Raw genomic sequence first — 21,063 nt, 5'->3', positions numbered from 1 at the left:
TATAATAAGGGTGGAAACGTAATGGACAGACCATGTGTACTGAAAGGGAAGTATATCTATTGAATGTGAATATTCACCTTAAAGCAATTTATATTTTGTCATTGCATGGATTTTTTGGAAATAAATGTTTTTTTTCCTCTCAAAAATGACAAACACCAGGAGAATTGACTTTGGATGCCATGTCCCTCCACACATTACAATATTCATTGATATATTGACCATGGAAACTAAATGAAAAAACAATTGTTTTCTCCAACTGTAAAGATTTATTGGGCCATAAATAGTGTTTTTTGTCAACCACAGATTAGGCAACCCACTACGGCGTATGCTTACCATACAACCACTCTCTTTCCCAAGTGGTTTTAGAACATGGGATTTAAATTAATAAAAACCACAGGCTTCTTTTGCTCTTGGGAAAATTTATCATATCAACTTAAATAACATATTACTTTTACTGGCATTATGTTTCTTCTACAAATTAAAATTTTCATAATAATACAAAATTTGCAGTGTTTTACATGAAACATTAGAGTAAACTTACGGCACATACATTTTATTTTATAATTCAATAAGATACTAATATGTCCGATTTTCTAATTGAATTTTGTTATGATGTGTGGTGCTTAGTATTAGATTTTTTTTTTACCATGCAAAACAATGCATTACAAGGCTAAAGATGACAATAACCACAAAAGTTGGGACAGCTCCAAAAAAATCTATGCAGAAACTAGTCCGAAGACAATAAATGTCGTAAAAAAAGTTTAGCAGCTAGATTTGTAAAATGATTAACTACATGAGGCACACGAGAGAACTAGATATGCAAAAAGTGAGAACAAAAATGAAGGATAGCCAATACGGTAGAACTAATGTTCCAAAGAAGAAACGGATGAGTAACACTAACCGCTGCATGAAGAGTGGAAGAATCTGTCTCACACTCAATAACCCGATAACCTGTGTCTAATTTCCATAAAACGCCCTCCAAAACAACCCGAGCTTCACCAACATTAACAAACGAACACCAAAACTTTTAATGAATCTAAAAAGAACAGTGCCCATACTGTTAGATGCAATAACAGCTATAGCAGCCAAAGAAAAATGATTGATCCAAGCTAAGTCACAATTAAGTTTAACAACAGAAGAGGGAGGATGCCAAGCCAAATACAGGGGCACTCCCAAAGAGGCGGCCGACGAAGAGGAATGATTAGAAAAAACGCCACTAAGCTGAAATTGATGAAGATCATAAGAAATCTAGAAAGAAATAACGTGAGGATCAAGCTGCACCCTATTAAAAACAAACTTATTCCTCGCTTTCCAAATATATCATAAAGTGACAATGACCACTGTGAGGAGATAAGGGTCAAAAGATTGGAAAAGCGAAGAGTTCAATAAGTTCGCCCACCACTGACGAAAGTAGGAAAACCAGCAGAAGAAGGCTTATAGCCAAATGGGTTGAGAAACTAAACTGTTCTGAAAAAATTATAAAAGAAAAATAAATGTTCAATGGTTTTAGATTGAGATTGACATAGTGGGCAAAGAGAGGAAAGAACTAAATGTCGATGGAACAAATTAGCAAAAACAGGTAAATCCCCATGAAAGCATCGCCAAAGAAAGATATACAACTTAGGGGTGACCTGAGCAGTCCAAATATTTTTCTACAAATGGCTAAACAAATACAAGGAGCAATCAAAATCAAGAGCATAGTTTATCAGGAGATGATAACCACCCCTAACTGTGTATTGTCCATTGGATGTGAAATGCCAAACCCACGAATCGACTATACCAATAGGAGCAACTAGAATGGCCAAGATAATAGGGACTAGAGGGGCATCAAAGAGTAGATGTACTAGTCGCGGATGCCAAGTTAAAGAACAATGATCAATTAAGTCAACTACCTTAGTGATGTTAGGAGGGCAGAAAATACGTTGTGGAGTAAAAAATTGGGATGCCAAAAGAATCCAAGGATCAGAAGAGAGAGAGTGGACAGTCCATCACCAATATTCAAGCAAGCACCAAGGCGAAAAACATCACGGCTTGCAAGCAAGCTTTGCCACATCCAAGAACTGCCTCGCTTAGGAGTCACATGCCAAAAGGATGAGCAAGAAAAGTAAATACCCTTGTAAAGACGGGCCCATAAACTATCCTGGTTATAAAGCAATCCCAGACACTGTTTTTCCAAACAGGCAAGATTAAATTTTTCAAAATCCCTAAAACCAAGTCCACCAAAAAACTTTGAAGTACAAGACCGTTGCTAACTAATCTAGTGCATCTTATGGCTATGGACATCATTCCCCCACTAAAAGTTAGGAAGCAGACTATTCAGTTGAGATGACACTTGTTTAGGAAATAAAAAAAATAGACATTAAGTAGGAAGGAATAGCAGATAACACAGATTGAATCATAGTAGCACAGCCAGCCTGAGAGAGCAATTTATGTTTCCAAAATTGAGTTTTCAAACGAACCCTACCCATAACAAATGAGACAACCTATTAACGAGATCGACCCAGGAGAACTGGAAGGCCTAAATATTGACAGGACGAAGAAATCTCTTGCATTCCAAACTGCCATAAAATATCACCTTTGAGATCAGGAGGCGTATGTTTACTAAAGAAAATATGGAACTTCTGATAGTTAATAGTTTGTCCTGTAGCTAAGGTATAAGACTGGAGAAGACCAAAAAGAGTACTTATTTCTTGTCAAGAAGTACAGGCAAATAATAGAGTATCATCAGCGAAAAGAACATCGAGGATCGGAGGAGCGTACTGCGCAACCTTAATACCCTTAATAAGCCTATGAACATGCATTGAAGATAATAAATAAGAGAGCAGTTGAGGAACAAACAGTAACAAGTAAGGAGATAATGGATCCCCCTGTCTAATACCTCGAGAAGGCTAAAAAGAAGCAGTAGAAACACCATTAAACAAAATTGAAAAACTAATTGTAGGCCTTATGCATGTCCAATTTGAGTGAGGACTTTACGGAGAAAAAGCCAATCCACTTGATCATAGGCCTTATGCATGTCCAATTTCAAAGCCAAGGAGTGAAGTTTGTTGGTCGAGGTTCGAAGATGGTGAAACATCTCATGTGCAATTAAAATATTATCTTGAATTGTCCGGGATGAAACAAAAACATCCTGATCAGGTGGGATTAAAGTAGAGATCCACGATTTCAGCCGATTCACCATTGTCTTAGAAATGACCTTGTAAGTAAAATTACAAAGGCTAATAGTTTGAAACTGATGAACACCAATCGGGATATGACACTTTAGGATGAGAAAAATATTAGTTATTTTCATCTCATGAAGTAAAAAACCAGTCTCATAAAAGCATCGAATTGCCAGACATAACGAAGGCCCAACCATGTCCCAATTATGCTGATAGAAAATACCAGAGAAGCTATCCGGGCAGGGGGCCTTATCACCTCCTAACTAAAGCACAGCTTACTGAATCTCCGCATCAGTGACGAGTCTTAGTAAGGCCTCATTAATAGCGGGCATAACCAATATAGGTACAACAGCAAGAACATGTTCACAATACAGCAAAGAACCAGTAGAAAAAAGTCAACAGAAGTAATTATGAATAAAAAGCCTAAGAACAAGATCCCGATCAAGCCAGCAACTGGACTCATCCTGCAGTTGAGCAATGTGGTTGTATTGACGACGGCGGAGTGTAGAAACATAAAAAAATTTAGTGTTGCGATCCCCTTCTTTGAGCCAATGAATTCGAAAATGTTGCCGCTAATGCCATTCCTCACTCTGCAGTAGAGATTGGAGTTGAGATAATAAAGACACTTTGATATGAGCATTGGAACTAGCAAAATGCTGATTATACAACACCCACAACTGGCATTGTAAATGATGTACCTGAGTAACCACATTTTGAAAAACATGATGATGCTAGGAACTTAAGCAAGTTTTACAAGATTGCAGGCGACGCATCAGCGAGAATATGGCTGAACCATGAAAAGTAGCGCTCCAGGCCTGCTGAATTACTTGAGAATATTGAGGATGTAATAACCACTTACTTTCAAAATAAAAGACAAAGGATCTCCGAGGTGGACCACCTAAAAGAGACAACAGCAGAGGCCGATGGTCAAAGGCAAGCAAATCCTCGTGGAGCAGTTGAGCTTGAGGGAAGCTCACGAGCCAATAAGGTGAAACCGATACACGATCCAAACGTTATTGAATAGCTCGTGTTCCAAATCTTTTATTAAACCAAGTATAAGAGGGATCTTTATAAGGAAGATTAAGTAAAGCACACGAACTTATAAAGGCCTCAAATCCTGCCACCTGTGATGAACGAACAGGGCAACCACCAATCTTATCCTTCTAACCACGGATAGCATTAAAATCACTGAAACAGCACCAAAGGAGAGAAGAAGAAGTGGACAAAGGCATCAAATCATTTCACAAAAAATCCCAAGAACTTGAGACCGCATAACCATAAACAAAAGTAAGATGCCATTGGATATTAGTAGGATCCATTTGTACAATGCAGTCAACAAAATGTTGAATAACCAAGGAAGGAGAGAGAGACAGACTCATTCCACCACAAAGATAAGCCTCTTGCCCTACTCACCTGTTCAACAAAAAAGGAAAAAAGAAAAACCACACTAATGCTGCAAACATTGCATGTATGTACAATATTGTTTAGTTTCCATAAAGAATACTATGGACGACTTGTATTTACATAAGAGCCCCTATAGAGCTATAATTGTCACAGATTTGCCAGGTCCCTGACAGTTCTAAACCAGCAATGTTATGGCACTGTAGGTGGCTCAAGGCTAGCCACCATAGCCGTAGAAGAACTAACCACACAAGTAGAGGTAATAATAGCATCAGAGAGCAAAGCTCTCGGAGGAGAACTTGGCATAGCCACAATGCTCTGAAGACAGTCGCTGCCAAAAGCAAGGATGAGGACGGAAAGACCCAGACTTAGTATCAAGGGTCCTAGCAGCCAAAGAAGACATAGGGATCCGTGAAAACATAGGTAAAGAGCTTGTAATATGCAACAGCTGCTCAATTTGAGAACTAGAAGGACCAGCTATAATAGTTTCAGGATGTAGCAAACTGCTAGCTAGGTGGACCAAACAATTAAAAGGGCAAGGATGAAGAAGAGCAAAGTCCAAAGCCTCTTGTACCATCATGATTGGATGTAAAGTTGCGGAAAAAGTCGGGCGATGATCCATAGGAGAAATAGAGCCAGTACGAGGGATAGGTGGGTCACAAAAATCAAGATCACCAAACTGTCGTTTCCGTCCAACCAAACCAACTGAAAGAGAGGAACATGTAATGGGTGCATAAATCTGCTCTCCACAGCCAATGGAAGGCGACGTGGCAGCACAAATTGGCACCGTAAGTCGAGGCCAAGACAAGGCAGAAACATCAAAAGAAGAGAACCTTTGGGGCACGGATTGAGAAAGTGGCAGTGGCATCGAATGAGAGGCTAAGCCTTGCAAATTCTGCCACGCCGAAAGCAAGGAGGCATTAGTGTCCAGAGGAGAAACAACAATAAGCGGTGGAAAAGAAAAACACTGCACATCATGTGGCTGCATGGAAGCTTGCATAGAGACACCAGACACCAGCCGCAGCCGGTCACATGAGCATGAGAAAATAGAGCCGTGGATCGAAAAAGCAGGGACAGGGTGGCCGTGCAATGGGAAAACAACGGGTACAATGGGAAAATAGTGGGTACATCGGAAACGACTTCATGGTCGGCAGAGTCACCAGGAAGAAGAAAGGGAACCAGAGCCGATGAAGGGCTCAATTACTCTGGAGGACTGACGAGGTAGCAGGAACTCGCTGAGTATCAGTTATGGATTGGCAGGAAGGCGTCGATCAAGCATGCAGAGAGCCACATACCAAATTTAAAACTAGAGAGCTCATCAACTGGAGATGCTGGGGCAAAAAAGCATACACGGAACATATGACAAAGCAGAAGAAAGGAAAATTTTTATACCGAACTGATACCCAGATCTTGCTTGAATCAGATTTAAAGTAAAAACCAGAAACTAACGGTTGAGAAACCTGGAAGCGAACCCAGATGCGAAAATAAAGCCTGCCCACGTTCAACTCATCTGATGAAGAAACAGAGAGTAAACCATCAAACAATGAAGCTATACGCTGAGCATTAGCATGCGTCCATATACGTGAGGGCAAACCATACAAATGAATGCAAAAGTCCGTGGTAGGAAACTCAATCACATGGATAGAGACATTAGGGGACCAACGCTGAAAGAGCAGAAGAGATTCTAAGGACCACCATTAAGAACAAAACAAACCTGCTCATCAGAAGAAAAGATCAAGATAAAAAGATTTGGTTGTTCTCGTTTTACTTGGAACTCATCAACAAACTGCCAAACCTTAAGTAGCCGAAACTTAATAAACCACGGGATATGCTTCTTGATGCTAGGAATCTTGAGCAGCAACTTATGAGAGGTAGTCTCATCACCAATCGTACTCAAGAACTGGATCATCATAACACAGAGAGTCCATCGTAGTAATAAGCTGATCCAACAGAGACGAAGGAGAAGCCATGCAGACAAAAATTGAAACAAAAACCAATAGGGCCAAAGACAACGACGAAAAGTAAACCATTGCAACTCAGAATTCTGCAACTCCCCTCTCGCTTGTCACGTCACTGTTCCATTGACAGCCATACCAAAGCTTTTTTAATAATATGCTCAATTATTTGGTAAAAAAATATAATTTATTGTGCTTAGTATTAGATTGTTGAGAATAAATGACAAGTAAGCATAAAATATACAATTAATATGTGTAGTATAGAAGAAATGAATGAAATTGTAATGTTAAAATAAAAAAGGTTCATCAAAAGAAATCAGTTTAGAAGGATCAAAATTTCCAATTATATTTAAAACATCCTTCTAACAATAATAAAACATTGACAAATCATCTCTTTCAAGGTTACTTTATTTTAACACATTTTGGTTATATTTTGTATATTTCACTATTTAATGTTTCTTATTCAAAAGATAACTTACTCTGAAGGAAAAAAAATATCACAAATCCTCTCCTCTCTCATTTAAAGTAAAGAAAAGAAAAGTGAAACATCATTCATTGTTATTTTAAGGATTTATTTAAAAAAAAAAAGGAAAAGTGAAATTTAAGTATGTGAATAAAATTTGGAGAAGTGGAGGGGTGGGCTAAACCAGAGCTAAGCCCATTTAGCAGAATACAACCAAAACCCAGAGCCCAAAAACTAGACCCGGCCGGATAGAATATTGTGAAGAAATCTCCAGAAGCTTTTTTTCTGATATTAAAGTTTAAAAAATTGTACGGATTGCGGAAAAGCCAAAGATGGTGGGCGTCAATCTCGTCGACAAAATGGCCACCCTTGGCACTTGTATAATCAATCTTTCATTTTCAAACTTTTACGTCTCTTAATTAAAAATGCCACCTATTTTCTTTTATGTTATCTAACAACCTTTTGCTTTCAATATACAGAACGTGAATTTCGTAATTAGGTTTTCGTCTTTTAAATTCACTGCGCTCCTTAATTCACAACACCTATTATTTTAATAATATTTATATTTTTAAATTTATGGTAATATTGTAATTAAATGTTTATTTCATCATCATAATATAAAAAATATGTAAATACTAAACATGAAGAGTAATCATATATTATTCACTTATTTTATTTAAAACAATTTCAGAACTTTTACTTAACATTAAATTAATTTTTATTTATTTATTTTATTAAATTTTATATTTAAACATGATAACTGAAAGAGATTAATTCTTTAATTTTTAAAATTATATAAAATTTAAATGAATTTTTATATATATATATATTCTAATCGAAACTCATAAACTACTTGTAGTAAAATATTTCAGAGATCAATCTTAAATTTTTTTTTTTCAGTATTAATAATTAAGAGTTGAGATCATGTGTCAACTATGTTACCGACGGGTGGGCCATTGCCCCATTGACACTGATGACCTGACCCGGCCTCTAGAACCGCTTCAACGAGCCGTTTTGAGCCGAGCCGAGCGGAGCTGAGGCTAGCACGTGTGGCTTTTTTTTTTTCGGTTACCACTTGGCTTTAGGGGTGAGCATTCGGTCGGTTCGGTTCAAAACCGAACCGAACCGAATAAACTGAAAACCGAAATTTGAGTGTTTATGAAAACCGAACCGAACCGATTTTGGTCAGAAACCGAATCGAACCGAACCGGTCTGATTCGGTTCGGTTCGGTTCGATTTGATCGGTTTCGATTTTTAATAATTTTTTATTTTTTACACTTTATTTTTAATATTTTTAAATTTAATTAAAATATTTTAATTTTAATATGATTTAATTTCTATATATTATTGAAAAAACATATTATTATTACTAATCGGTTCGGTTTTTTCGGTTTTTTCGGTTTTTTTCTGATCAAAACCGAACCGAACCGAAATAACTAAAATTTTTGAAATTAAAAATCGAACCGAACTAAAATATATAAAAAACCGAACTAAACTTTTAAATCAATTCGATTCGATCGATTTTTTCAGTTTGAACCGAATACTGATCACCCCTGCTTGGCTTTCCCGCAGTTGTAACCCAATCCCCATCTCCATCTCCAGGCTCCAGCTGGAAGCTTTTGGTACGTAGAGTTTTGCCTTGTACGCTACAAGTGAAGTAAAATTGAAATAAATGAGAACCAATAAATATATTACACGTAAATACAAATAAAACAAATTATTTATTGACGTAAATGGAAGTTGAAATTGCATGTAGGACAGGACAATTCCAGTGAAGGGAGGGAACTTGTCAATTTCAATTGTTTTTTAGTGTAAAGTGAATTTAAAGTGAGAGTGATGGGCCAAAAATCAATTTTGCATGATAGAGAATTGGGAGATTTAAGTTGTAGGGTTTGATGAATGCTCGTAATTTGAATCCTAAGCGATGGAAATTTCTGGGAAAATCATGTGATCTAAAAAGGTAATTTGTCTGTCATGGAGGTTGCTTAGAACCACATATTTCGATTAATGCCCACAATTTTTGGATAATGAATGATATGGATATAAAAAATTTCAAGTGGGAGGTCACCACTTGACACTTCACTTGTGTTTTTGTGTAGAAAGAGATATTTCAGGTGTAAATAATTTACAGGCAAATATATTAAATAAATAAAATTAAACATTAATAAATTTATTTTTATTTTTATTTTTATGAGATCTAGTATTAGAAAATTATGATCAGTTTAATTAATTAGATTATTATTATTTATGACAATATTTTGACAAATTTAGTTTAAAATAATAATAAGAACAAAAGAACAAGAAGATGGAAGACATTCGTCATTGTCAACAAGAAAGTCCAAGAGATAATCCAGAGAAATGATTTTTAATTAATAAAATCCAACAGTGAACGGCAGAAATTGAGGGCCTGAACTAGTCCAAGAAAAGGAAGCTGCTTTGAAGCCAAGCCACGCAAAGTAAAGGGGCAAGCAGATACAAACCAGTGCAGCGGTGATGATTCTTTTTTAAAAATCAAATCCAACGGTAGAGAGCAGTGGCTGCCGCTGCAGGGCTTATCTGTTCTGACTTGACTCTGAATTGTGTTTTTTAGGGAGAGACAGCCGAAGAGAGATATGGCAGGGCAGGGTATAAAACGTTGGGCTTAAAGACGGGACCAGCCCGCCATTTATGCAATTCTTTTCACCTTCCTCTAGCTCTATATTGATTGCGCTACTAGTCAAGCTAAAGCTAAGCTCAAACCTCGTCAATTTGCTCTCTCTCTCTGTCTCTCTTCCTTCTCTATCTCTGCTTCCTTGTATGTGATTTGTTACTGGACTAACAAAAGGAGAGGTGGGTTTTTGAATTCTTTATGTTCTCATTCATGGGTTGTGAGTTTTTCTGTCCTTTTTTTCAATAAATTGTTTGATTTTCCTTATTTTATTTGCAAGTAAAGATGTTGCTGTGTAAAGCAATCCATTTGGTGTTTCTGTTTTCTGGGTAAAAACCTTTTGCTGAAAAGAAATATTATCGGTTTCACACTTAGATCTGCTCTTTTGTTGTGCTTTTAAAGTTTTTCTTTTGTTTTCAAGTTATCTGGAGCTTAGCTCTCCATATTTTGTGGTCTGTAGGAAGAAAGCTTCAAAAGGGTGCTAGTTTCTTGATTTAATTTTATGGGAGGTTGCTTGAGCGCCCAAATTAAAGCTGAGAGCTCATGCAACACAGGTACTCTAATTTCTCTCTCTCTCTCTCTCTTTTTTTTTTTTTTTTTAAAAAAAAAAATCAAACACATGTAGTTTAATTTATTTGGTTTTATTTTGTAGTTCTGCCTGCTCAAATTTAAGTTGTTTTGCTTGAGTTTTTGTGGTTCCTTCTTATTTTTTCTCATCTCCTTCTTTCCCCTTTTGATAATGTTTCCTTATCTGTTTCATGCCTTTTTCCAATTGTGGTGTGCTTGATTGCGGGTAGTTGTTGCGTAGGTATAGTTTGTTGAGGAGTTTAAATCTATGAAATTGGATGACTTTGAAAGTTAGATGCTTCTCAATTGGAACCATGGTCATTGCTAAAAATCATCATCACAACCTAAATTAAAGTCAGTTTGTTGTCCTAAATATATCTGACAGCAAAAGGGGCGGATTTCACCTGGCTTTCATTTTCATTTCTTAGTTTCTTGGCAATCAAACAGGCGTTGCAATATTTTTAAATTTGTCGCCATGGGCAATCTTTGAATTGTTATTCTATATCGTTTATGTACATGAGAGTCTTTGTTCCTTCAAAATAGGATTGGAAAACCTTTTAAGTAATTGTATGTAGAAACATTCGTAAGGATTCTCTCGTATAGAAATAGAGATTAAAGTAATTAGAAAGATTATTAAAACCCCACTGCACATTGGCTTGTGCAGGGCTGAGCTCGAGGTATGTTAGCACAGATGGGAATGATCATAGCTCGAGTAGCGAAGTCTCATCAGTTTCAGTGCCACTAGCTCTTCGGACCGAAGGTCAGATCTTGCAGTCCTCTAATCTGAAGAGCTTCAGCTTTTCTGATCTCAAGACTGCTACGAGAAATTTTCGTCCTGATAGTGTCTTAGGAGAAGGTGGTTTTGGTTCGGTTTTTAAGGGATGGATTGATGAGCATTCATTTACTGCTGCCAAGCCTGGAACTGGACTGGTTATTGCTGTGAAAAGACTTAACCAAGAGGGTTTCCAAGGGCACAAGGAGTGGTTGGTGGGTTCATTTTCTCCTTAATTTTATAGACGTAGAATTGGTCTAGTATCATAGTTGATTTATTTTATTTTATTTTATATTGAAGAGCCTATTAAGTTTTAGCTAAGGAAGGAGAAGCAACATGCTCACACCTGTAAATATCCACAAATCTTTTTTTTTTTTTAGGATTGACCTTGTTTATCATTTGAATCTTTGTTAGGAACAGCCATTTATTAGTCTAGTTAGCATTCTGAATGCAGAGATTCACTTATGCATTTGCTTTTCTTTCCTTCATTCATAGGCTGAAGTAAATTATCTGGGACAATTTTATCATCCTCATCTTGTGAAGCTGATTGGCTACTGCTTAGAGGATGAACACAGGCTTTTGGTATATGAGTTCATGCCTCGAGGCAGCCTGGAAAATCATTTATTTAGGAGTGAGTTCTTTCTGCTTCACCTCTTATCGTTATGAGGCCAAAAGTCTTTGATCAGTATTTTGAACTTTACATAATATTCATTGCTGTTTTTCCAGGAGGGTCTTATTTCCAGCCTCTTTCTTGGAATCTCCGCTTGAAGGTTGCTCTTGGTGCTGCCAAGGGGCTTGCATTTCTTCATAGTGCTGAAAATAAAGTTATATATCGGGACTTCAAGACTTCTAACATTCTACTTGATTCGGTATTAGAGGCGTAAACATTCTTTTTTTTTTTTTGAAAAAATAAAAACTTTCCTCCAGAAATTTCAGTTTCTATTAGCTCTGCTGAAAATTTCTTTTGTGCTTCTATCATAGAACTACAATGCCAAGCTCTCTGATTTTGGGTTGGCCAAGGATGGGCCAACAGGTGATAAGAGTCATGTCTCGACCAGGGTTATGGGTACCTATGGATATGCAGCTCCGGAATATCTAGCCACGGGTATTACTCTATTGTGATTGGATGTATTACATAATCTGTTAGACCACTCAATGTGGTTCTTTCTAGGTGCTGTTTCTTTCGTTTGCTGGATTTTTCTGCACAGTTGTTCATGTGCTTACCTATTTTCATGTGCTAGTTCTGACAATCACTTCACTTCCTCACTGTCTAGGTCATTTGTCTGCCAAGAGTGATGTCTATAGCTTTGGAGTTGTTTTGTTGGAGATGTTATCTGGAAGGAGAGCGATCGATAAAAATCGGCCATCTGGAGAACACAATGTAGTGGAATGGGCTAAACCCTATCTGGCAAACAAACGAAAGATTTTTCGAGTCCTGGACAATCGTTTGGAAGGACAGTATTCAATGGATGTTGCCTACAAGGCAGCTACCCTTGCATCGCGTTGCATTTCTAGTGAACCCAAGTTCCGGCCGAACATGGATGAGGTTGTTTCTTCGTTGGAACAACTCCAAGGTTCCAAAGAAACGGAAAGCACCAACACACCTTCAAGCAATGCACGCAGACTTCGTAGACGAAGTGCAGATGATGCTATTGGTGGAAAGACAGCAACTGCTTATCCTCGACCGTCTGCTTCCCCTCTTTATGCTTAAAAATGGTACACCTTGACTATACCTGTTTTCATATGTCAATACAATGCAGGCGGGTTAGCGACTATATCTGGTGAATCAGGGCCATTCAAGTATACTTGTCAAATGACTGTACAGTTCATGGTTCAGCTAATGTATTGAAAATCAACCTTCTGCTGACAAAATCTGCTGATCAGCCTGTAACACGAGTTTTCACATTGTTGTATCTTCCAGATCTACCAAAATGTAACACTTCTATCAGGGATGCAATTGCTCTTGTATGACGATTGACGAGTTGGTTTTTTTTCTTCCACAGCCTAGCTGCTTGGATTTGATATATTTAATATTTATTTTATCACATTTTTTTTTGTTCTCAGCTGGATCTGTAATCATCCTTTAGATGTACAAGTGTGTTATATGATAGATTATTAGTTTCTTTCATCAAGGAGGAAAAGGAGAAGAGGCTCAAGTATTTAGCTACATTTACTGTCTCCACGTTCCATCTCATGTGTTTGTTTTGGTGGAAAAGCTGTGAACAGTGAACTTTTTGTTCCCTTCTCTAGCAGCAAAAAGGTGTTTAAAGAACAAAAGTTGCAGATGAGCCCGGCCGGGAAAGGTCGAGGATATGGGTAAAGTAGACGGATACTCGTGGGGTGCCATTGCTATGTTGATTTCCAGTTCGTCGAGACTCTCAACGACTTGATGATCTTTGAGCTCCGATATCTGATGATGGCACACACACCACTAAAATGCAACAGTAAACTTTACTACCATGGTCCCTTCTGGACCCAACACAAAAGTCCAACAATACAAAAAAGAGATTCAGAGATCGGGGGATAAATTTGTTGTGCCATTTTCCTTGCCCCTCAGCCAGAAAAGAAAAATCCTTTCCTAATGGCCAGATTACCCGATAAGATAGAGACTTCATAGCAAATGGGAAATCGATCGAGTCGGTTTAATTTCACATAATATGCAATTTGAAATTTTGAAAAAGACTTGGGCGGTTGGGTCTACCTTTTTAATCATCACAGCCCATAATTTAGACATGGGCCTATTTGATTTGGATTAAATTGCTTAAATCCGGACTTATCGTAACTTTATATTGAATTCAAATCAGATCAAATTGAATCAAATCAACTCAAACCCAAACTTGAGTTGAACCACAGAAACCCTTCAATCCAATCCCATATCTCCACTATTAAGGATTAAAGCTACCAATCCAGTTCGATTCCAGTCCGAAACTGAAACCCAATACGCCTTGAAAGGCTTATCTCACGGGCATAGTGTGCCATTCATTCCCCCTGGCGGCCTGGCTGATTCCCTTTTTCCTTGAGGCGCATTTTCAAGGAGATGATGAATTCGTTTGGGTTTATTTCAAGGTAAACGTTGCTACAATTGATATATTTTCAACAAGCATAATTTCCGGGTCTGGTATCAGCTTATTCATAAGAGTAATAACATCCAAGCGCTTCTAATAAGCAGTAAAGCAGAAGCAAAAGAGAGGAGGGGAACTGTTCATGATTGCTGTGTAGAGAAGAATTTTTTAGAGTAAAAACAAACAGGAGTGTATGCATGGACCTCAGTGGGTGCCAATGTGAGGAAAAGACCATGGCGCCAACTTGTTCAAAGTAGGGATGCACTACCTAAGCCAAGCCCGGTCAATGAGAAAATCCAATCTCCTTCAAATTTGATATACGTTTGTTTTTACTAGCAGAGCATGATCCCCAATAGGGTCAAGGATAGGAGCAAAATTATAGTAAAGCCTCTGTACCATCTAGAATTGCCTACATAAATATAGTCTAGTAATAGATGGTCAACCCTAAGAATAAGATAACTAACTAGTAATTTTTTTTTTCAAAAGTAACTAGTTCTGTATAATTGCCAATCTCTTCACTATATAATTTTTCCAAGGATAGGCAAGTGAATTTCCTAGTTCAGAGAAAAATATGTGGAAGCCTTCATACTCGTAAAAGTGATAAAAGCATGTATAAGCAATGCTCTAACCTGTAAGACCGTTGGGCAGGGCAGGATGGCCCCACTTTTGGAAACCAAAGTCGTGCACACACTCAACAATTCACTCCAGGCGCAAGAAAGACTCGGGAAAATCAGCATCTCGCTAAGCATCTTGGAAAAAATTACAAATTATAGTCGACTTGCAAATTTGTTTCTTACAAAGTGTATTCAAGACAAGTTCATGTCCCTGTAGCTTTAGGCCCAACAAACTATATGTACAGCTATCCTGCAAACAACATATAACTAATGCCCTTCAGCTTTATGCACATATCATGTAGTCCAGTATTCATCTCTTCAACAGTGAGGATGAATCAAGAATCATTTCTCTTCCATTCCTATGAGCAAGACAGGGTGTATGCGTTTCTATTATCAAACGTCTATTCTGAAGTTCTCACCAACCCAGGTGTCCAATTTCTCCAATCTAATTTCCCTATGGATCTGTTCCTCAAGTTGACTATTTCTCTTAAATCAAAAACCTTCTTCCGACATCCGTTCCCTTGTTTAATTGACTCATCAGTCTCCATGGAAGTTCCTTGTTTAATTGACTCATCAGTCTCCATGGAAGTTTCTTCCTTTACTTCTTCAGGTTCACAGGCAACTTCGTCTTGAGATGATGTGTCACTTATGATGTCTCCCAGCATCTCCACCACCTCGCTCATTTTAGGTCGGGATTTTGGCTGTTTTGTTAGACACTTGTTTGCGATGACTGCTAGTTTCTGGGCTGATTTGATGCAATGCTGTCCTTCAAGTCTTGGGTCTAAAATAAGGTGGAACTTCTTTGAATCTGATACATACGGTCTTACCCATTCTAAAAGCTTCTGCTCAGCCCGGGGAAGGTTTCTCTCTAGCGCTCGCCTTCCTGTAATAAGCTCATAGAGAACTACACCAAAGCTCCACACATCACTCTTTACAGTCAGCCTGCCAGTCTGAACATACTCTGGAGCAGCATAACCCACTGTGCCCACAACCTTCAGGAATACAATTAAATTATCAGAGGATAACAGAAAGATACCAGGATTTATATAAAGGAATGATATTAGAACACAACTTCCTCTTTTCTTAAAATTAGGTCTAACGATATAAATTAATGCGCCAATTAACAGATGAATAGATATTTCAAAATATTCTGAAACAAAAAGGTGGTGTGCAGTGAAACTGCTGTGCTTCTCCCAGTGTGCCCAAAACCTTTTTAACTGTTTAAAAAGGAAGGCTGAGAGATGAAGTGAAATTTAATACACAGACAAGTCCCTCTACGAGCTCAAAATTAAATTAATAACTTCATTTGAAATTATTCATTTTGCAATAAAAGAATTCAAATTAATTCTTAAAAAATCATCCGTGATTTTAATTTCTTACATAATAAGCTTTTGAAAAAGTTAAAATAATTGAATTATTGCATTCCAAATAAGAAAATTGATTAAAAAAAATCAATTGAATTGAATTCTTAAAAAATTAGGAAAATAACTTACTGAAGTTGAAACATGTCCAAGTCCTTCAGGAGGTCCCTGCCTAGCCAGACCAAAATCTGAAAGTTTTGCATTGAATTCCTCATCTAGCAGAACATTTGATGGTTTAAAATCCCGAAATATTAGCTGCATCAATGTAAGACAAATCCTAAGCAAACAACCAGTGGATAGAAACCCAATAAAATATAGACTGCAGCTAATGGAAACGCCTCAAATACTTTAAATAGATTTGAACAAAAACAGAAAATTTCTTCATGAGCATAATAATATAAAATGAATAGCTGTTCACAATTAATTAAATAGTTTCGAACATTACAAAGTGATGCACAATGTATACTTCCAACCTAATGTCGCAAAGCATACAAGGATAACATACCTGAAAATCCATTTCTTCATGGAGGTAAGCCAATCCACGAGCTGCATCTTGGGCAATTTTCAATCTTGTCATCCACGGGAGAGATGTAGGCACTCGAGCCAACAAATGGTCCTCTAAACTTTTGTTATGCATAAGCTCGTAGACCAAAAGCCGTTGCATCCCTCTTTCATCATCTTCAGCACAATAACCCACCAACTTGACAAGATTTGGGTGCTTTACTACACCCAAAAAATTCACTTCATTTATCCATTCCTTATGCCCCTGAACTAGAAATGCAAAACACAAAAAAAATTTCACATAAGCTTACCTTTAAAAAAGGAAACAAATAAAAAAAATTTTAATCTTCCAAGAAATCATCTAATCAAAATGCACGTCCTAATCACAATTTTTCTATAGTGAAATACACATAATTAGATTAATTACAATCATTAGAACTGAATAAATACGGCTATAACACACAATATACACACATCATTTGTGTCATTTTCAAATTAATTAAATTTCAAGCAATTACTGTCTCTTACAATTATCTGAAAATTTATGATCTAAAGCAAAAGATAAGGAAAATGCATGCCTGGAAACCATGACGATTCAACTGTTTTATAGCAACGTCCATTTTAGAATCAAAACCGTCGTTTTCATCATCCGGAACCCTAACAACACCTCTGTAAACACAGCCAAATCCTCCCTCGCCGATCAACAGAGCTCTGCTGAACCCTCGGGTAGCAGATTTAAGGTCCGCGAAAGTGAAAACTCTCAGATCATTAGCTCTCCGCTGAGACAAAAACTCATAGAAACCAAGCGAGTCAGACAAGTCCCTAGACGAGTTAGACTCAGAGTCAAACTCAGAACGTCTAGTGTCCACACTACTCGACGCCATACTCAAAGACCTTGCCCATGACACCCTGGACACGACCCTTGAAACGACATCGGTTCCAGCAGCACCACCGCCGACTCCCTCGTCGTCCTCTCTCCGTTCCCCGTTGGTGAAATGAAAACACTTCATTGTTTTTTTTTTTCGAAATTAGAAGAAAAGAATGGTCAAAGTTACAGGCGAGATAAGGAAAGGAAACAACAAAGATCGATTCTGGTTTTTGAAACTTAGATTAGCGAGAGAAGAAGAATAAGAATAAGAATAAGATGGGCCCATCTTTTGCAGAGAGGGTCAGACTTCAGAGTCAGACTCACAAGGGAGAGCGCAGATTGCTAAATTTGCAATGGCTGGGCTTTTACAGGGAAAATTAAAAATGGAAGGTCCCCACATCTCCTCCCTCTTCCTCTTTAAGTCTCCTTTTTTTTTTTTTTAATCATTTTAATAAATCCATATTAAATTTAAATCAGTAGAAAAACCTCCATCTTAAATAGCAAATTAATAACAATAATAATAATAATAATAATAATAATAATAATAATTAATGTAGTTATGTCACACAGACAAATTAATTTGTAAAGAATAAAAAAATTAACGTCACTATCATGATGATGTAACTAATTAATTTTTGTGAAATTTTCAACCCCAGATTTTGCTGACTTAATGCAAAACAGAAGACCAAGTCTACTTCCCAATGCTGTGGAATTCCCATTGGAAACCAAATTTGAAAATTTTATGGTTCAACTGTACTTAAAACGTGACGCTTCTCAAACTATCCCACTATATCGATTTAAATGAAAAATCACATGCAATAATTATTAATCAATTCTATTGAATTTATTGGAACTAAATTAAATTCATTAAATATTACAGATGTAATTTCAAACTTATTCTATTTATATTTCAAAAATAATAATTAATATAAATAAATAAATGAAAAATGTTCGATAATCAAACGAAAAAATAACTACAATTAGTATTTCTCAGTTTAAGAATGAATGATTGTATAGGAAAGAAATCCACAAGCAACAATTATAGATGTCTAGAATTCGAACTGTAAGAAATATAAGAAAGAAAGGAAAACATGATAATGTATACTCACGCACACACGAATTCATTTGTTTTATACTTAATTAACAAGGATGTCTTGCATATTACAATGTCTAGAGAAATAAATGCATGAACCAGCATAGTGGCCGGGATGTGATGTGCTTATCGTTATTATTGTTAATGAGGAGTATTGGCCACGTTTCAATTAATGTATTTGGATGCCTATTATTATTACCTACTGCAACATTTAAAAAATAAAATCTTACATATTTTATTAAATGATAATTAAATTTATAATATTTTAATTTGATTAAAGAAAGTGAAATGTATATATGAACGCGCTGGTAAACTGAAACTACCAAATTAGTTGTAAGATTGAGAACATGACAGACATTTAATGATTAGTTGTCCAAACTCCTCAGATTAAGGTTAAAATTATATATTTTAATGGGATGAATAATATGGAGGTTATTCTTTAAAAAAAAAGAAGAAAAAGATTGCCCATAGTTAGGCTTCAAAAGAGTCAAAATCCAGAGGAGGCTGCAGCCATCCTTGAAGTCTTCAATTCAATCCCTAATTGAGAATACTCAACGCTGTCACAGTACCTTGACCTGGAAAAAAAAGTAGTACATAAGAAAATAATTTTAATTTTATGCATATATATTTATTATCTTAAAAATTATTGCATATGACTAAATATTTCAATTTATTGTCACATTAGTTGACATTTATATACATTTTGTTTTGACATTCTGAGTTTTATATTTTCTGAAAAATTGTAAAACTTATAAAGGATTTCATGTCAAATTAATAAATTAACTCTTAAAGTTAAATTATTGAATGGATTAAAATTTTAGAGTAGGGCAATCTCCTCCTGTAGTTAAAGGGGAAAAAACGAAAAGGGATCAGAATGCGTATTTTCTCTCTGGGCCTCATAGTAGACAACAAAGTAATATGAACTCAATGGCTTAACCACTACCATATGCAGCCCATTCTCATCACCACAGCGATCAACCAACTTTTTTCAGTGTTTTTTTTTTAATATTTAATATATTTTATTATTATTTTTAAAGAATTAGCGTATTGATGAGTAATTAGTAAAGCAAACTATACTACATAATATATTTAATTATTCGTTAAAAACTTATGTATATAATTTTTTCAAAAAATAAGAAAGAAAAGAAAACCTTGTAATATATATTAGACTATTAGGGGCTATTAATTCCATTATAAAGTATTAAAAAAAATTCAATAAACGACAAGAAATGCGAAAAGAAAAGGTAAAACGACAACAGTAACAAACCAACAGAGGAACTATTACGCGAAGGAAATTAGAAGTACAAAGCTGGTTGACTGGTGGTGGGTCTAATCCAGTGTACAACATTGCAGCAGTCAGACACCGTCCTCTCGCACTTTTTTTCTATACTATATCACTCAACTTTTGATCCATCTACGTGTACTCTTCTCTATATCTCCATAGTGCCTAATATGTGTGTATATATATAAATATAGGGTATACATTGTTGCCTTCGTATTAGATCATAATTGATATTATATTTCATATTTAAAATATATAAAACATTTTTAATATTTTAATTTTATTAAATTTTGTAGTTTTTAACACTCGATTCCCTCCTCATTTCAAATAAAATTTAATAACAAAAATTTAGTTTGGAAAATAATTTGCATCAATGGGATTGTCCTCTTCTTTGTAATGATCCTCAGAATATTCAATCCGATCAAATTTTAATAAAATTAATTTAAATAATTATAATCAGGTTTGAAATAAATTTAAATTTAAAAGTTAATTTTTATTATAAATTCAAATCAGATTCGAGTTTTATATATAAAATATTCACTATCCAAGTCTATTTATATAAATAATTAATTTAATATAAAAAATATATTTTATAATAATATTTACAAATTTTTTATATTTTTATTTAAAAATTTAAATTTAAATATTTTTTAAAAAATATTAAATTTTTAAATAAAAATTATTAATAAAAAATATTATTTATATAAATTATTAATTAAAATATATAAAACTAAATGAATTTAAATTTTATTTAAATTCAAATATTGCTAATATAATTTTCACTTGTATTACCCGTTTACGTCCCTGCTTTCCGCGTACGAATTACCTGCCAATTAAGTTCTTGTGGCCTTAAATATACAACCAAGCTAGTCCAGTTAGATAAGATTTCCACTTTATTAGGGTAAATTTTACCACAAAACCATTGATTATGGTGACTCTTGTCTCGTCTAATTAAATTTCACCATAATATCTAACCGTTATACACATATATATAAAACTCAAAAAAATATGAAAGAACATGGAAAATCCAGCAATTGAAAGCCAGGATGAAGAAAACAAGGTACAAAGCTCGTGAGCAATTAAGTTGAAAGGTACATAGATGATGAATATGCAGCTGCACAGGAAGAAGAAGATGATGGATGGTATATGATTCTCTCTCACACTAGTGCAGGAACCTACGAGGCGTAGCTAGAGCATAGCCGCAATAATGATCTGAATCTGATGGATAAAAGAAAGGTACAAACACGGGATCTGTTTCTGATGTATGTAGAAGCTGATAACACCATCGCATAAATACTTTCAGCTTTTTCTTTCAA

General features: G+C 35.8%; 2 protein-coding genes across 3 annotated transcripts; one reads left to right on the top strand and one right to left on the bottom strand.

Moving 5' to 3' along the window:
• The first annotated feature begins 9,499 nt into the window (after positions 1–9,499).
• On the top strand, positions 9,500–13,013 carry LOC110609078 (probable serine/threonine-protein kinase PBL9). The gene is made up of 7 exons (XM_021748406.2): positions 9,500–9,809; positions 10,088–10,181; positions 10,859–11,181; positions 11,462–11,597; positions 11,693–11,835; positions 11,948–12,071; positions 12,241–13,013. Exons 2-7 carry the CDS (start codon positions 10,130–10,132, stop codon positions 12,675–12,677), a joined length of 1,215 nt encoding a protein of 404 aa, XP_021604098.1. The 5' UTR covers positions 9,500–9,809; positions 10,088–10,129; the 3' UTR covers positions 12,678–13,013.
• A 1,735-nt stretch (positions 13,014–14,748) lies between these two features.
• On the bottom strand, positions 14,749–17,758 carry LOC110605648 (serine/threonine-protein kinase PCRK1). Of its 2 annotated transcripts, XM_043954167.1 has the most exons (5): positions 17,083–17,758; positions 16,509–16,769; positions 16,136–16,258; positions 15,234–15,634; positions 14,749–15,197 (listed from the first exon to the last, which is right to left on the bottom strand). In XM_043954167.1, exons 1-5 carry the CDS (start codon positions 17,512–17,514, stop codon positions 15,044–15,046), a joined length of 1,371 nt encoding a protein of 456 aa, XP_043810102.1. In that variant the 5' UTR covers positions 17,515–17,758; the 3' UTR covers positions 14,749–15,043. The 2 variants fall into 2 exon arrangements, with proteins under 2 accessions (XP_043810102.1, XP_021599979.1); XM_021744287.2 differs by having other exon boundaries at positions 14,749–15,634; positions 17,083–17,757.
• Positions 17,759–21,063: the final 3,305 nt, after the last annotated feature.

Source organism: Manihot esculenta, chromosome 2 (assembly GCF_001659605.2).
Source record: "Manihot esculenta cultivar AM560-2 chromosome 2, M.esculenta_v8, whole genome shotgun sequence".
Lineage (NCBI taxonomy): Eukaryota > Viridiplantae > Streptophyta > Magnoliopsida > Malpighiales > Euphorbiaceae > Manihot > Manihot esculenta.
The sequence above is the reverse complement of the archived record's forward strand: the minus strand, read 5'-3'. Positions and strand labels throughout refer to the sequence as shown.

Bases quoted from the DNA above. Each gene is read 5' to 3' on its own strand.
- LOC110609078 (XM_021748406.2), top strand. From the start codon at position 10,130: ATGGGAGGTTGCTTGAGCGCCCAAATTAAAGCTGAGAGCTCATGCAAC. The intron at 11,598-11,692 runs GTGAGTTCTTTC...CTGTTTTTCCAG, and splicing joins GGAAAATCATTTATTTAGGA to GAGGGTCTTATTTCCAGCCT. The intron at 12,072-12,240 runs GTATTACTCTAT...CTCACTGTCTAG, and splicing joins TCCGGAATATCTAGCCACGG to GTCATTTGTCTGCCAAGAGT.
- LOC110605648 (XM_021744287.2), bottom strand. From the start codon at position 17,514: ATGAAGTGTTTTCATTTCACCAACGGGGAACGGAGAGAGGACGACGAG. The intron at 16,770-17,082 runs GCATGCATTTTC...TTTCTAGTTCAG, and splicing joins TGAATCGTCATGGTTTCCAG to GGGCATAAGGAATGGATAAA. The intron at 15,635-16,135 runs GTAAGTTATTTT...GTATTCCTGAAG, and splicing joins TTGGACATGTTTCAACTTCA to GTTGTGGGCACAGTGGGTTA.